Source organism: Eubalaena glacialis, chromosome 7 (genome assembly GCF_028564815.1).
Source record: "Eubalaena glacialis isolate mEubGla1 chromosome 7, mEubGla1.1.hap2.+ XY, whole genome shotgun sequence".
NCBI classification, from domain to species: domain Eukaryota; kingdom Metazoa; phylum Chordata; class Mammalia; order Artiodactyla; family Balaenidae; genus Eubalaena; species Eubalaena glacialis.
The window spans coordinates 75,611,928-75,629,836 of record NC_083722.1 but is presented as its reverse complement, the minus strand read 5'-3'; the positions used below and the strand labels follow the sequence as shown (position 1 = coordinate 75,629,836).

The following is a 17,909-nucleotide window of genomic DNA, read 5'->3' as shown; positions in this document are numbered from 1 at the left end:
ATTCTTTTTCAGATTCTTTTCCATTATAGGTTATTGCAAGATATTGAATGTAATTCCCTTTGCTTATGCAGTAGTTCCTTATTGTTTATCTGTTTTCTATATAGTAGTGTATATCTATTAATCCCGAACTCCTAATTTATCCTTCACCCTTTCCCCTTTGGTAACCGTAAGTTTGTTTTCTACGTCTGTGAGTCTGTTTCTGTTTTGTAAATAAGTTCATTTTTATCTTTTTTTTAGATTCCACATGTAAGTGATATGATAGGTCATATGATATTTGTCTTTTTCTGACTTACTTCACTTACTATGATAATCTCTAGGTCCATCTATGTTGCTGCAAATGGCATTTTGTTCTTTTTTTATGGCTGAGTAATATTCCATTGTATATGTGTACCACATCTTCTTTTTCCATTCATCTTTTGATGGCCGTACTTAGGTTGCTTCCATGTCTTGGCTGTTGTAAATAGTGCTGCTATGAATGAATATCGGGGCACATGTATCTTTTTGAATTAGAATTTTCATCTTTTCTGGATATGTGCCCAGGAGTGGGATTGCTGGATCACACAGTGACTCTGTTTTTAGTTTTTTTTTTCTTTTTTTTTAAGATTTATTTTTTATTTATGTATTTAATTTATTTTTGGCTGCATCGGGTCTTTGTTGCGGCATGCGGGATCTTCGTTCAGGCATACAGGATCTTTTGTTGTGGTGCGCGGACTTCTCTCTAGTTGGCGTGCGGGTTTTCTCTTCTCTAGTTGTGGTGTGCAGGCTCCAGGGCACATGGGCTCTGTAGTTGTGGCACACGGGCTGTACAGCATGTGGGCTCTGTAGTTTGCAGCATGTGGGCTCTCTCGTTGAGGTGCATGAGCTCAGTATTTGTGGTGTGCAGGCTTAGTTGCCTCGCGGCATGTGGGATCCTAGTTCTCCAACTAGGGATCAAACCCGCATCCCCTGCATTGTAAGGCGGATTCTTTACCACTGGACCACCAGGAAAGTCCCTATTTTTAGTTTTTTAAGAAACCTTCATACTGTTCTCCATAGTGGCTGCACCAACAGTGTAGGAGGGTTCCTTTTTCTCCACATCCTCGCCAGCATTTATTCTTTGTAGACTTTTTGATGATGGCCATTCTGACCGGTGTGAGGTGATACCTCATTGTAGTTTTGATTTTCATTTCTCTAATAATTAGTGATGTTGAGCATCGTTTCACGTGCCTGTTGACCATCTGTATGTCTTTGCAGAAATGTCTGTTTAGGTCTTCTGCACATTTTTTGATTGGGTTGTTTGTTTTTTTGATATTGAGCTGTATGAGCTGTTTGTATATTTTGGAAATGAAGCCCTTGTTTGTCACATCATTTGCAAATATTTTCTCCTAGTCTGTAGGTTGTCTTTTCATTTTGTTTCCCATATAATGCCTTCTTTTTCTCTTTTCTTTTTTTTTAAAGAACTAACATTTAGTGTTTATTTATTTATTTATTATTTTTGGGTGCGTTGGGTCTTCATTGCTGTGTGCAGGCTTTCTCTAGTTGCGGCGAGTGGGGACTACTCTTCGTTGTGGTGCGCAGGCTTCTCACTGCAGTGGCTTCTCTTGTGGAGCATGGGCTCTAGGCATGAGGGCTTCAGTAGTTGTGGCACGTGGGCTCAGTAGTTGTGGCTCACGGGCTCTAGAGCGCAGGCTCAGTAGTTGTGGCGCATGGGCTTAGTTGCTCCGCAGCATGTGGGATCTTCCTGGACTAGGGCTCAAACCCGTGTCCCCTGCATTGGCAGGTGGATTCTTAACCACTGCGCCACCAGGGAAACCCTAATGCCTTTCTTTATCTCTAGTAACTTTCCTTGGTGTGAGGTGCTTTGTCTGAAATTAATATAGCTACCCTGGCTTGCTTTCTTTCTCTCTTTCTCTTTCTCTCTTTTTGTTTTTTGGTGGCACCACATGCCTTGTGGGATCTTAGTTCCTCAACCAGGGATTGAACCCGGGGCCTCAGCAGTGAAACTGCCAAGTCCTAACTACTGGACCACTAGGAAATTCCCTACCCTGGCTTTCTTTTGATTCATGTTAGCATGGTATAGAGTTCTCTGTCCTTGTAGTTTTTTTTTTTTAAGATTTTTTTTTTGATGTGGACCATTTTTAAAGTCTTTATTGAATTTGTTAGAATATCACTTCTGTTTTATGTTTTGGTTTTTTGGCTACGAGGCATGTGGGATTTTAGCGTCCCGACCAGGGATCGAACTCACACACCCTACATTGGAACGTTAAGTCTTAACCACTGGACCACCAGGGAAGTCCCATGGCCATTTAGTTTTAATCTATATGTGTCTATATTTAAAGTGGGTTTCTTATAGACAACATGTAGTTGAGTCTTATTTATTGATCCACTCTGATTATGTCTCTCTTTTAATTGATGCATTTGGAACATTGACATTCAAAGTAATTATTGATATAGTAGGATTAACATCTACCATATTTGTTACTTTCTCTATTTGTTCTTTGCTCCTGTTTTTGTCTTCCATTCTTCTTTTGCTTTTTGTGTTTTTTTGTTTGTTTGTTTGGCCACGCTGTGCAGCTTGCGGGATCTTAGTTCCCCAACCGGGGATTGAACCCTGGCCCAGGGCACTGAAAGTGCAGAGTCCTAACCACTGGACCGCCAGGGAATTCCTTTTTGTGGTTTTAATTGAGTATTTTTTAGGATTCCCCTCTCTTCTTTATTAGCATATTAGTTATACGTTGTGTTTTTTTTTTTTTTAACTTTCTTTAGTGGTTACCCTAGAGGTTGCAGTGTACATTTACAAGTAATCCAAGTCCACTTTCAAATAGCACTGTATCTCTTCATGAATAGTGCAAGTAACTTATGATGACAAAATCTGTAGTCCTAATTCTTTCCTCCTATCCCTTGTTTCATTGCTGTCATTCATTTTACTTATATAAAAGCATACATAATTGAATACATTGTTGGTATTATTATTTTAAACAAACTACTATTATTTTGAACAAAGATCAGTTAAGAATAAGAAAAATAAAATGTTTATTCTACCTTCAATTATTCCTTCTCCAGTGCTCTTCCTTAATATATTCAGAGTTTCTAACTTTTTTTTTATTATTAATTAATTAATCAATTAATTCTTTTTTGGCTGTGTTGGGCCTTCGTTTCTGTGCGAGGGCTTTCTCTAGTTGCGGCGAGTGGGGGCCACTCCTCATTGCGGTGCGTGGGCCTCTCACTGTCGCGGCCTCTCTTGTTGCGGAGCACAAGCTCCAGACACGCAGGCTCAGTAGTTGTGGCTCACGGGCCCAGCTGCTCTGCGGCATGTGGGATCTTCCCAGACCAGGGCTCGAACCCGTGTCCCCTGCATCGGCAGGCAGACTCTCAACCACTGCACCACCAGGGAAGCCCCAGAGTTTCTAACTTTTTTCCTTCTCTCTGAAGAATTTCTTTTAACATTTTATTTATTTATTTACTTACTTACTTACTTATTTATTTATGGCTGTGTTGGGTCTTCTTTGCTGCACGCGGGCTTTCTCTAGTTGTGGCGAGTGGGGGCTACTCTTCATTGTGGTGCGGAGGCTTCTCATTGTTGTGGCTTCTCTTGTTGCAGAGCACGGGCTCTAGGCACGCGGGTTTCAGTAGTTGTGGCACACAGGCTCAGTAGTTGTGGCGCACGGGCTTAGTTGCTCCGTGGCATGTGGGATCTTCCCGGACCAGGGCTCGAACCCATGTCCCCTGCGTTGGCAGGTGGATTCTTAACCACTGCACCACCAGGGAAGCCCTCTTTTAACATTTCTTGCAAAACAGGTTTACTGGCAACAAATTCTCTCAGTTTTTGTTTGTCTGAAAAAGTATTTTTCCTTCACTTTTTTTAAAAAAAATTTATTTAGGCTGTGCTGGGTCTTAGTTGTGGCACGTGGGATCTTCTCTGCGGCGTGCGGACTTCTTCTTAGTTGTGGCACGCAGACTTCTTAGTTGAGGCATGCGGACTCTTAGTTGCGACATGTGGGACCTAGTTCCCCGACCAGGGATCAAACCCGGGCCCCCTACATTGGGAGTGCAGAGTCTTACCCACTGGACCACCAGGGAAGTCCCTCTCCTTCACTTTTGAAGGATACTTTCACACGGTACAGAATTATAGGTTGGTGGTTTTGGTCTCTCAACATTTTTTTTTTTTTTAAATAAATTTATTTATTTATTTTTGGCTGTGTTGGGTCTTCATTTCTGTGCGAGGGCTCTCTCTAGTTGAGGCGAGTGGGGGCCACTCTTCATCGCGGTGCGCGGGCCTCTCACTACCACGGCCTCTCGTTGCGGAGCACAGGCTCCAGACGCGCAGGCTCAGTAGTTGTGGCTCATGGGCCCAGTTGTTCCGCGGCATGTGGGATCTTCCCAGACCAGGGCTCGAACGCGTGTCCTCTGCGTTGGCAGGCGGATTCTCAACCACTGCACCACCAGGGAAGCCCTCTCAACATTTTTTAATACTCCATTCCACTTTCTTCTTGCTTTCATGGTTTTGGAGACATCGGGTGTAATTTTTTTCTTTGTTCCTCTATAGGTAAGGTGTTTTCCCCCTCTGGTTTCTTTCAGGATTTATTCTTTATCTTTGATTTTCTGTAGTTTAAAAAATGATGTCACTAGGTGTGGGGTTTTTTGGGCATTTATCCTGCTCAGTTTTCTCAGAGTTTCCTGGATCTGTGGTTTGGTATCTGACATTAATTTGGGGGACATTTTCAGTCTTTTTTTTTTTTTTAAGTATTTGTTTTTATTTATTTATTTATGGCTGTGTTGGGTCTTCGTTTCTGTGCGAGGGCTTTCTCTAGTTGTGGCAAGCAGGGGCCACTCTTCATTGCGATGCATGGGCCTCTCACTATCGCAGCCTCTCTTGTTGCGGAGCACAGGCTCCAGATGCGCAGGCTCAGTAGTTGTGGCTCACGGGCCCAGTTGCTCCGTGGCATGTGGGATCTTCCCAGACCAGGGCTCGAACCCGTGTCCCCTGCATTGGCAGGCAGATTCTCAACCACTGCACCACCAGGGAAGCCCCATTTTCAGTCATTATTGTTTCAAGTATCTCTTCTGTTCTTTTTTTTCTTCTACTTCTAGAATTTCCACTACATGTATGTTATGCCTTTTGTAGTTATCCCACAGTTGTTATTGGATATTCTGTTCTGTGTCTTTCAGTCTTTGTTCTCTTTGCTTTTTAGTTTTGGTGGTGTCTTTTGAGATATCCTCATGCTTAGAGATTCTTTCCTTAGCAGTGTCCATCCACTAAAAAATCCCATCAAAAGCATTCTTCATTTCTGTCACAGTATTTTTGATTGCTAGCATTTCTTTTTGGTTCTATCTTAGAACTTCCATCTCTCTGCTTCTGTTGTCCATCTATTCTTGCATGCTGTCTACTTAATCCATTAGCGAGCCCTTAGCATCTTAATCATAGATGTTTTAAATTCCTGGTCTATTAATCCCTCCCATATCTGAGTCTGGTTCTGATGCTTACATTGTCTCTTCAAACTGTGTTTTTCTTTTCCTTTTAGTATGTCTTGTAATTTTTCCTCCCCTCCCCTCCCCTCCCTTCCTTTCTTTTTGGCTGCATTGGGTCTTCGTTGCTGTGCATGGGCTTTCTCTAGTTGTGGTGAGCGGGGGCTACTCTTCATTGCAGTGCGTGGGCTTCTCACTGTGGTAGCTTCTCTTGTTGCGGAGCACGGGCTCTAGGTGCGTGGGCTTTAGTAGTTGTGGCTCACGGGCTCTAGAGTGCAGGCTCAGTAATTGTGGCACACAGGCTTAGTTGCTCTGTGACATATGGGATCCTCCCAGACCAGTGATTGAATCCATGTCCCCTGCATTGGCAGGTGGCTTCTTAACCACTGTGCCACCAGGGAAGTCCCTTGTAATTTTTCTTGATAGCCAGACATGATGTGCTGGATAAAAGGAACTGTTGTAGGCCTTTAGAATGTGGTGGTAAGATGTGGAGGAAGGGGAAGCATTTTATAGTCTTATAACTAGGTCTTAGTCTTTTAATGAGTCTGAACCTCTGTACTGTGAACTTCACACATCTTCTCATTTTTTTCCACCTCCTTTCGATGGTATAGATGGCTAGAGTGGGCTGGAATTGGTTATTTCCCTTCCTCCAGCAGTTCAGGCTCTGGTTAAATAGTTTCTCCTTAGAGCAGCCCTTGTTAAGAACAGAATGCTCTGATGTATTTCAAAATGTTACCTTTTACCTTCCCCCTGCCAGAAGCACTAGGGGATTTTTCTCCAATTTTTGCCACGAGAACCAGGTCAAGTTCCTGCAGGTAAAACTCACAAATGTGTGGGGGCCCTGATGACTGGCCCCAGAAGTTTTTATCTCTCAGACGTTGCTCAGAATTGTCTCCAGCCATTGGTCAGTTACAGTTCAGGTTTTCCTACCTTGGTACTGGTTCCTTTGGAGGTTTGTGTTTCTGGGTTTATGCTCTGGCAAGTTGCAGTTCTCTGTATTTCTCCAATTTTGGGGCAGTGGTTTGCCCTGTCACCCCACTTCTCTGTCGAATCGAAGAAGAGTTACTGATCTTTTTAGTTTGTTCAGCTTTTTACTTGTTAGGGTGGAGTGGCAACTTCTAGCTTCTTATGTGCCTAGAAACCAGAAGCAGTACCATAGGTTTTTAAATACCATATTTATTATAAAGGACAGTTAGGTTCCAGAGTTTAAACCACTTCACCAGATACGGCCAGGAAATCCCTATTATAGAAAGGATTTCCTTTAATGCTTTCTGGCTGCTTGGCCATAGAGTCCTCAGTGATTTCCTTGGTTTCATGGGTGAGAGGATCCCACAGTATTTAAACCTCATGTGAGTTGTGAGATCTGGGTAAAAGGGAGAGGTCTTCAGATGGATACTTGAGATCTTTGATTTATTTGTGACATGGATCTTCATGTTTTCTTGAATGCAGCAGTGTTTAACTCGTATGTGTTGCTAGTATTTCTTCATACCAGAGCTTGCAAGTGGTATTAGATCCTCCAAACATCATGTAGTTGCTTTGAGTCAGTTTCTTAATAGTGTCTGGTCTTTTATTCTTGTGGCCTTTTGCTTCCTCAGATACCACCTTCCCTTAATGCATACTCTTCTCCACTTTAGCTGTCATGAATCAAGATGTAGTTTATCCTTGAGTAGGTATAGAAGGTGATGTTGTCAAGCTGTTTGTTGGTATATTATAGTGGTACAGGTGGCTGCAGACTGTCTCGTCCTCCATGGGTTCATTCATCACTACGATGAATATAAACATTATAGATCACTACGAGATATCAGTTTTGTCTCAAGCTTCTTGGATGTTACATGTTGAACTGTAAATCTGAAGCAAAAACTGGGTTTATTTAAAGTTATTTATCAACACCATTATTCCTACTCTCCCACATCCTTGCAGTTTACAAAGCAGTGGGCAACAGTCTTCTCTGGGAGCTATCACATGGGTCCATGTGATACCTGGTGTCTGTCTTTGAGGAGGAGGTCAAGAAAAGAGAAGCTAGATATTTCGGATGCTGGGGGGCTATTATTGGGGTTGGCCTCATTCTTCTTGCAGATGTGGAGTGATGGATGAGAAGTGAATCTTGGGTGGCTGGCTGTGGAAGCAAGAGACCACCATAAAGGAACACCCTAAGTGTTCTTCTCTTATTCCACCCTCTACAGGGAGGCTTGGGTCAGAGAAGAGACTGGTTCATTCTTCTTCTGTGGTTCTATTTAACTTTCATTTTGAGAGGTTAAGGGAGAAAGATACTAGAGAGAGGTAGGGTGGTGTTTAGGGCTTCTGACTCTGGTTCAGGAAGGAAAAATAGAGGCATAGACAGCCAAGGCCGAGAGGGACAGACTCAAGAGGGCCCTAACGAGTGGCCCTAGGGCTCAGTCTGTGGAAGGGCCTGAAAGGTTTCTAGTTGGAAGAGGAGTAGGTGTCTGTGTAGGTGTGCAATGTGGGTGACTTAGCATTGTTTCTGGATTTCTTAGGGTCAAGGCACATTGCATGGCACATACTGATACCACTGTCCTTAGGGATCAGCTGGTGCATTTCATGTTGAAAGGACATCCGTTAGAGAACTTTTTTCCCCCTAAGCCCTTGACATTTTGGTTTTTGATTCAGAGATGTTTCAGTGTGATAATACTGTATCTATTTAAGCAGGCTTCCTTTGTAACCTTAATTCTGTTGATTCACATGTCCTCTTAGTATCTTGCAGTGGGGTTTTCCTGTATTTACTATCTTGATCAGATTTCTCCTCATCACCTCTTCCCTGTATCAGCTTGATTTTTTTTTTTTAACTTACTTTCCTTTGTTTGCTTCACCTGATTTTAAAACTGGAGACTTCATTTTCATTTGAGTCATTTGCTATTCAGAGTTTTGTCCTAGTCCAGATATCTGCTCTCAGGTCTTCTGAGATGTTCCAGGTATGACTTGCATGGCTCAGGGATGCAGGCACCTGTGACCAACACCTTTGAATTTGCCTTTTCACCTTAGCAAAATAAACTCAGAATCCTGAATGGTCAGCTGCCATCTGATAAGATGGTCTAGCATAAAGTGCCTATATAAATGGTTTTTATTGATTGAAAAAGCTTTATTGAGATATAATTTACATACATAAAAATGGTTGTCTTTTGCCCTTCTGTTTAAATAAGCTTGGAGATTAACAAGAAGGGATGAACTGTACCACTGTATTGTTGAATGAAAACATAATACAGTGTATTTGACAGCTATAAATATTTGATTCCTGAGGTTGGTAGTCTACCAGCCTTCAGGCATTTGGTGAAAGCAGAGATAAGCTAGTCACTTATCAAAACTCATATTATCCATTGGAATTTCGGTATATGTGTTGTTTTTAAAAATTCAGTCAACTTTGATGTTAGCTTTTGGGAAAATTATAAAACCAAAGATTAGTAATTGATCATTGTTCTTAGATTTTGGAAAGCCAATACATTTCAACTAACTATAGTTAATCTTAAATTTCTTTTAAAAACAAAAACAAAACAAGGGAATAATCTTTCTTTTCTCCACTCCATTTTGGAATCTGGGACACACTGTGTGCTGTGCTTCCTGTGTGTTCTCCACTGCCTAGAAGCGGATGGTAAGAGTCTTTACTGATTACGCACCTGCTGTAAGCTTGGTCATTGATTCCTGAAAAACCTTTTTTTCCCAACTAAGAAATTTAAAATATATGTGAATTAGATTCTGCTGATGAGGAGAGAAAAGCACAAGTGTTTATGACCCTGAAATGAATCTATAGCTTTTAAGGATAGTTAACAACAGGAACAAGTGTCAGAAGGAGAAGCAAGAGTTTAAATTTTGCAAATATGACATTGAAATGTCAAGACAGTAGGCTCAGGTTTTAATTGCATTTTAAAAAAAGCTAGTTTTTAGATTAACTGTTTTTAAAGTATGACGAGAGGTTTGGTTTTTTTCTAAGAGATCGGTTATATTTTTGAAGGCAGTGTAAGCTAAAAGCTGTTTCTCTTGAAAAAATAGACATGTATTCAAGAAGAATTTTGAATGGTCTAGAAACAAATGGTGCACTAGTTAAAAGAAAGTCAAATTAAGTCCTAGAGAGCAAGACAGTTTGATAGGAGGAGGGAAGGTCACTGGTAATACCTATGCAGGAATACCTTGGAGATATTGTGGGTTCAGTTCCATACTACTGCATTAAAGCGAATGTTACAATATAGCGAGTCACATGAATTTTTTTGGTTTCCCAGTGCATATAAAAGTTATGTTTACACTGTACTGTAGTTTATTAGGTGTACATACCTTAATTAAAATATGCTTTATTGCCAAAAATGCTAACCATCATCTGAGCCTTCAGGGAGTCGTAATAGTAACATCAAAGATCACTGATCACAGATCACCATAACAAATATAATAATAATGAAAAAGTTTGAAATTCTGAGAATTAGAAAATGTGACGTGAGACATGAAGTGAGCAAATGCTGTTGGAAAAATAGTGCTGATAGATTTGCTCGATGCAGGGTTGCTTCAAACCTTCAATTTGTAAAACAAAAACAAAAACAAAAAATCCCTGCAGTATCTGCAAAGTATAATTGCAATAAAACAAGGGATGCCTGTATTCACCTTTTTGGTTCTGTCATTGGGAGTCTTTGGATAGGGTACATTATTACAGAAGAGTAGAACTTTAGAACCAGAGGTCATCTTGTACAGTGGTTCTTCATAACGGTGCACTCCACAATTCCTGGGGCACCTTTCCAAAATCCTCCTGTTGGAGCTTAATTTGTAAAGATTGGTTCTGTCAGCCTGGACCCTGGGTGGGGTTTAGGCATGTGTATTTTGGAGAACTTTCCCAGTGCTCCAAAATACACATTCTGATGGCCATACCTGAGTAGGAACCACTGATGTAATTAAATCCTCTCATTTAACAAGAAATTAAGATTTAGAGAAGTTGGCATTAAATGGTTGTTTAGTAATCATTGCTTCTGTTGTACTTCTGTAATGTGGGCAGCATTATGGAGTGCCTGGGTTTTTTGATCTGGGAAGGGATAAGACCATAGAGAGTTGGAGAGACTGGAGGTAGACAGGAGGAGGGAGAATGCAGTAGGTGAGTGGAATGAGAGGGAGTGCTGGGCACCCCAGATCTGTGAGTGACATTAGTTAACTGGGTGTGAAGCCGTGAAAGTGGGAGAAGTGAAAGATGTTTGAGATTTCATCTGGTAACTGGGAGAGGTGTGGGAAAGGTGCCAGGTTTAGGGGGTACTTTGAGTTGTTTTAGAAGTTTCTGTGGTACAGATGGGTAGAGCTATCTAATGTGAGTTCAGGATTTATGAATGAGAGGAAATGTAAAGGCAGAAATAAATTTTAAGTTGTAGGAACCTTTATGCCTAGGAGATCTGGAAGGGATCTGGTAAAGATCAGCAGCCCAGTGTGGAAGCCAGTATTGGTTAGTGTCAGTCATTGTAGAGAAGCCCCGTGGTTAGCCATTCAGGCCTTCATATTCCTTTAGGAAGCTTCCAGTTATTATAATGAGAGCAACAGACTAACTGACCACTTAGTATATGCCAGGCACTTTGCAAAGAGATTATATACATACATGCATACACATTTTTTCCCCCATTAAATCCTATCAACAACCCTATGAGGCTAAGTAAACATAGTGTCAGCAGAGTTCGGATCCTGTGAGGCAGCCTGGCTCCAGAGCACATACCATTACCTGCTACACTGTGGAGTGCTGTGGGCAGAAGCTGGACTGTCAAGTGTTAGAGGAATAGAAGACAGAGTGAGTGGATGAGTGAGCACGTGGTGGCTGAGGACCTGGAGGTCAGGAGTAGGGTTCAGGTTACCATTTTTCAAAAGTTTATAGATGGAAGGAGTTTAAAGCCTGTGTAGATTGAGAAGTTGTTAGGTTTGGGGGAAAGAAAGCTAGTGGAGCCAAGTGTGAGGGTGGTTGTGAGTGGAGTGGGCATGAGAAAGGTGCAGCGTGGTAATGAGGACTGGGGGGGGACTGAGGTCCAGAGCGGAAGTGGAAGGCTTTCTTCTTCCTCAGACTATGGTTGAAGTCAGGTTTAGATGTGGTGAGGGGACCAGAGGGCAGCTGAGGGAGCTTATGCCAGTTGACCTGTTCTCTGTACAGGAGAGGAGTGGGTTGATGTATCTGCAGGGGTTTGGGCCTTCGGGTAACCATGAAATTGTCTTAAGATGGAACCAAGAAGGGAAGAGTTCTAGAATTTTTTCTGTAGAATTTATCAGTAGTTTAAAACAGCCTGGCCCTGAATTCCTGTTTCTAAGCCCTAAAAGAGAGGTCTTAGAGAATTTTAAAAAATCAATATTCCTGGATCCAAAACATTATCTAAATGTTGCTGGAGTTGAATCGGGATTCAAGCAAGATTTGCTTTTTTCATTAAGTAATAATTTTTGGTTTTTTGGACCACTTTTTTGACCACTCATTAGTGGAAGCTTTATTCTCTAGATATGAAGGAGAGTGCCTCATGTTACCAACCAGGTACTTAAACCTGCAAGAATGCTCTTAAAATTGCTTCCTAGACTCTCTTTTGGGTTCAACCACAGAATTAGATTCTACCACAGCACTTTGGATAGATCTTGTGAGCCTCTGTTCTGTTTCATGCTCCACGTTTCAGATTTAAAATTTAGAAAGTGAGTTTATGGCCATATCCATGTGTAACAAAATACATGTTAAACCACTGGTCATTAAATCCAGAGTATAAATGATGAAGTGATGTGTTTGAGATTCAGGTAGGTCTCCCCTTCCTATTCATTTCCCTTCTCCTGTTGTGGTCACATATGTCATCATGGCCTTCTGGGATGAATAAATATAAATTATTTCTTCTGCTACAAGATTAAGTAAAAGCTGGGTTTGTAGGCTTCTGGAAGAATTTGGAATGGTATCTGTAGTTCAAACCTTAGACCCTGGTTGACCTATTTTCTAGGATTGCTCTTGACTTTGGAGCTTTTTCTTAGTTCTCCTGGATCAGCTAAGTTTTGATGTTTTTAGAAATGAAGAACGATCTTCCTTAAATTTGCTGGCTAACAGATGCCTGTTTGAACAGTTTAGCCTTTTACATACTCACTCAACTGTGGGCCTTTAAAAGTTATTCTATCCTGAGACATTGAAAATTTATGTAAATTGCCCAAGTTCATACAACATATAATTGGCAGAGCCAGGATTCTAACCCAGGCTTGTTGGATCCCAAAGCCTGGGCATTTTCTCCTATCCCATACTCCGAAAACAATGATGAGTGTATCTATCAATAACTGTGTACTAAATTAACTTCAGAATCAAAAATAAAAATAATTAACACTATCTTCATGTAATTATTCTATTCCACAGAGGCTTAAGAAACACAGGGCCCTGGATACTCTTTTTAATGTGCTTGTTTTTAACTGAGGGAACTTTATTAATTAGAACTAATTTTGGTCAAATCCCTGAAAACGTGTGTGGAAAAAAGAGGCAAAAGTTGTAATCTGGTAAATACTTTGAATTATTTCCCTGAATTTTGATTCCTCTCTCCTTTCCCAGTTATTTGTATGAGCTGATGTATTTGTAGGGCCAGAAGCTAGTCTGTGCGTCAGTTTATTGTTACTGCCTCCAGGCATTCTCACTTCCTTTCCAGTGGGCAGATGCTTAGTAGCTGTCCACGTGGAGGTCATGTGTGGCCAGGCTGTGGAACAGTGGTCTCAGGTTATCATGGGGGTACGTTCACACACACGTGCACACACAAACTCTGGTGTGGACACATACTTGTACAGGCATTAGGAATACTGGGTATTTAAAGGGGCCAGTTTTTCCCATGTATTTGCCAGAAATTGTTGAAAAGTCTAAATCAGTGGGTCAAACAGCAAATCAAAAAGCCTCTAAATGGTGGTTCCAAAATTATCAAAAGTTCATAAAGCAGAGCTACCCTGCTGAATATGAGCCTAGTTTACTTTACAGCTGATGAACACTAGTGGCTGGATAAGCAGTGTTTGGTTTTTAAGTGATTAGCATGCGGCAGCACTTTTTTTTTTTTTGGCTGTGTTGGGTCTTCGTTGCTGTGCAAAGGCTTTCGCTGGTTGTGGTGAGCGGGGGCTAACTCTTCATTGCAGTGCGCGGGCTTCTCATTGTGGTGGCTTCTGTTGTTGCGGAGCACGGGCTCTAGGCACGCAGGCTTCAGTAGTTGTGGCTCGCAAGCTCAGTAGTTGTGGTGCATGAGTTGCTCCGCGGCATGTGGGATCTTCTTGGACCAGGGATCGAACCTGTGTTCCCTGCATTGGCAGGCGGATTCTTAACCACTGTTCCACTGGGGAAGTCCCTTTTTTTTTTTTTTTTTAAAGCACTTCCAAAATGTTTTTAAAGTATTTTTTCTGCTTATGTAGGGCTTGTTCTGTCTTGACTTTCATTAGGCCGGTGTGTTAAATGAATTTTATATTTTATTATTGCAGGAATTAGAATCCTTTTGCTACTGGCAGTGCTGACAGTTGATGTTTGAGCAGAACGATTAGTGACTGAATGTTGGTCACTTTAACTTGGGAACACCGGTCGTCCTTAGGAAAGCAAAAAGGTGTCTTTGTGTCCTCTCTTGCTTGAAGGGAAACAGTTTGGAGGGAATGGAAGGCTGGACAATTTCTCTAGCATACTTTTTTGGTGTGTGTGTGGCTTGAAACAGAAAATGCAAGTATCTCTTAGTGGTAAAAGTCTATTTTGTTGGACATTCAGATCATTGGATGCTTGTGATAGCATTGTCAGAGGTGCTGACCCACATCCATGGTTATAAATAAGATCAAGGACAAGAATTTGAAGGGCTTAGGAGCTGGTGACTCAGCAGCTGTGTTCTTCCTGTTTTATTAAAGCACTGCTTTTTAGATTCCAGGTAGAAGCTTTAGTTCCAGTGCCTCAAGTGATTTCATTTGGTTTGGTTGATACAGGATAGAGAGAGGAGCCCCTTTGGGTTTACTATTAGTTAGAAACATAGAATGTTGATGGCAGAGACCTCTGTGAAGTGTGTTGTCCATTTCCTTGGATAAGGGCTGTGTGACCAGTAATGCCTTTGTGGAGTGACCAGTAGTCCTTGTCTGAGGAGTGCTTGAGTGTCTTGGGGGACATGTATGTGCCTGTCTCAGCCTTCACTGACGAGTCAAGCTGGCCCATGAAGTGTGTGCTAACCTAGATTACCATGCTCTCTATTGACTGTTACCTCCTCTGTCCTTTGGGAAGGAGGAGAGAGACTCCCCATGTGGTCCACATGGGCTGGGTCTCTGTGTTTGTCCTAATGGACCTCATGCTCTCTTACCAGGAAGAGGAAGAACAGGAGGAAGAAGATGATGATGAAGATGATGACGACACTGATGATTTAGATGAGCTTGACACTGACCAGTTGCTGGAGGCGGAGTTGGAGGAGGATGACAACAATGAGAACGCAGGGGAGGATGGGGACAATGACTTTTCTCCCTCTGATGAGGAGCTAGCAAACCTGCTAGAGGAGGGAGAGGACGGAGAAGATGAAGACTCTGATGCAGATGAGGAAGTGGAACTGATCCTGGGGGACAGTAAGTCTAGGGCTGACCACGAGGCTGAGCTTGGGTACCTAGGGAAAGGGCCCTTCCCTGTGCCAGCCCAGCCCAGAGGGCAAGCCACACCAGGGCTCTGTGCCCCATAAGTAGAGTCACCACCTGGGCCCTTGAGGAAAAGCAGTTTCACATCTCTCATCCTCAGTGCTCCTGTCATGACGACTCTGTAACCAAATGGCTATTATCTCTTTAAAACAGGGGTTGGCAGACTTCTACAAAGGCAGGACAGTAAATAATTTTGGCTTTGTGGGCCGAATGGTCTCTTTTGCAGCTACTCAGCTTTGCTGTTGTAGTGTGAGAGCAGCCAGAGACAAGACATAAATTAATGATGTGGCTGTGTTCTAATAAAACTTTATTTACAAAAATAGCTGGTGGTCTTGGTTTGGCCCATGGGTTGTAGTTTGTCGACCCCTGCTTCAGAGGATTAGCCTTAGACTGGACGGCAAAAGTGTAGTTCTCCCAAGAGGCAGAGCTGGTATCATCAGATGCAGCTGCTCATGGGGGTGCTGTACCTGCTCTTTTCTAAAGTTGTAAAGAAATAAAAGCCCTCTTGTGGGTTGCAGCCCCTTCCTGTCTGCTTTTGCTTAATCCCTCTTAAAGGCCAGGGGACAGATGTTTCTCTTTGGCTTCTGTTTTGTTCCTCCCCACCCCTCTTTCTTATTCCAAGTTTTGAAGAACAAGCTCCAGTTTTTCCAGTACCTTTCCATTAGAACAGGTTTCTGAAGTCAAGTTGTCCCCTGCCTATACTAATGGACCCTGAGTAAATCACCTAATCGTTCTAAGAGTCTGTGAGCTCTGCTGCTATACTCTGCATGTTTTAAGAGGACATATTTGGCAGCATCACTGTGACGTGTGTCACTGTTGACAGACTCATGCTTGCTGTGGTCCTGGTTCTTCCTAGTGCTGCCCTGCCTGACTGGGGAGTAATCACTGTGATATCCAGTCATTTTTCATGTAGCTAACCTGGCCAGCATTCTCACAGCCAAGGTAGGTATTATGCCTAATATGGTAGCCAGTAACCACCTGTGGCCATTAGAATTTTAATTAAATTTAAAATACAGTCCCTCATTTTCATGTCCACATTTCAAGTGCTCAGTAGCCACATGTGGCTACCATATTGAACAGCACAGATATAGAACATTTACATCATTACAGAAAATGTTATTGTATTGGCCTAAGCTCAACAAACTCCAAGCCTCTTCAGAGTAGATGCCTGGTTTTTACAGTCATTGGTGTTTGGTGGTGGGGGCAGGGGGAGGGAGGGAGTGTGTATGTATGGTAGGAGAGGAGAGGGTGGGTGGCAGTATATATATTTAAGCATATATGTATAAGACTCTCCTGTTCCACAGTGACCTAAATCCATTTTCTTTGGGATAAATCTTATACATGCTTCTAGAGCTCAAGATTGAAGGCAGTTGGCTTAGGGGAGACTGTCTTTCTTACGTTAAGTCCTCTTGCCAAAGTTGCATTTTGAGGAAGCTCTGTGGGGTGGGAGGGATTGCCTTGTATCTGCCCATCTGCTGTTTGCCAACTTCATTTTTTCGTACTTGGAGGTTGAGATGATTCATTGAAGGAGGACTTCCTTTGTCCCTAGCGATGGTCAGAGAGCCAGGTAAGAGGGACTCAGGGGCAAGGGAAACATGACAATATTGATGGGAATAAAAAGGAAGGTTTTACTAACTTCTTTGTCACCTGTGACACGTGGGCACAAGTTCTGTTTCCCTTCAATTATAAGTAATATAAGGTAGGTTAGGGGAGCAGCTGGTACCCCCGACCTAAGAGTATCACTAATTTTTCCATTCTCAGTTTGAATATAAATTAATTTTGTATTTGGCCTGTAAAATTACTGCTTCCTTTAGCCTTTTACTGTTTATTCTAGGAAATTCATTCTTTTAAGCCCAAGAGGTAATCTGGAAAACCCTAATTCTATCAGAGAATGTTACTTTTAACTTGGTGGGAATATTTATGATGTGAAAATGCCATTACAGATGACAAGTTGAGGACATGTCAGTTTGGGCTCTAGAATTGAGGTGGTGGCATGTGCAGCGTGTGTACTCTATTGCTCTTTCTCTGTTTTACAGAGACTGATTGATAGCGGCTCGAAACAGAGCAGACACAGGGAGCACCCTCTGTATCCTTGGTTTGCTGATATTTTGCCTTACACTAATCATCTGGTGTATTAGCTCTTAACCTTTTGGGGCTTATGGAGCCCTTTTAGGATATGATGAAAGCCGCTGTGACTATAGAAAACCCACACCCACATGCCCCCCATGTAACATTGCATAGGCCCCAGATCCCAGAGATCCAATGATTGATTTCATATACAGAACCCCAGCCCTAGGAAGAGAAACACCTTGACTCTGAGGTCTTTGTTTCTCTGTTCCAGTCAGTTCTGACCCCCCCCCAAAAGCCTGTATGTTGTAGAGCAACAGGTTAAATAAACATGGTAGGGACTAACACTGCCTTTGCTTCCAGGGCCTTTCAGAGGGAGAGGTCCCCACCAGGGTCTGAGTTTGGGTCTCTTCAACATTTGGAGAATGAGAAAAGGCTAAGGAAGGTAGAGAAGGGAGTCCTGCCACCTGACCACCAGGAGGGGAATCACTGCCTGACCCCTGAAAGTTTTCTGTTAAACCCTGTGCCTGACAATTATTTGCTTATGGAAGATTGTGTTATCCTCCTCCAGCTGCATTTACAGTCCTTAGATGTGATGCAGAGTTGTTAAGATTCTTAATTCTTAGTAGCTCTACAGCTGATGGTTAGAATAGGTCTCAGGCAGGTGGGTCTGGCATTGTTGGTTCATAGATCGCATGAGCACGAGGGGATTCTTTACGGTCTGCCATGGGCCCTGGACACAGTGCTGTGCTCGAGTCACCCCCTTCCCTGCTCACTTCCTCCTGGAGTTCTTTCAGCAAGGAAGCTGA

General features: G+C 42.4%; 1 protein-coding gene across 3 annotated transcripts in view; it reads left to right on the top strand.

The window, feature by feature from the left end:
- The window catches only part of DCAF1 (DDB1 and CUL4 associated factor 1), an 84,071-nt gene that overhangs the window by 63,856 nt on the left and 2,306 nt on the right, over positions 1 to 17,909 (top strand). For all 3 annotated transcript variants that reach the window (XM_061196895.1, XM_061196896.1, XM_061196897.1), the window contains one exon: positions 14,715 to 14,967. In XM_061196895.1, the coding sequence (XP_061052878.1) occupies positions 14,715 to 14,967 (253 nt within the window). The remainder of the gene's footprint in view (positions 1 to 14,714; positions 14,968 to 17,909) is intronic.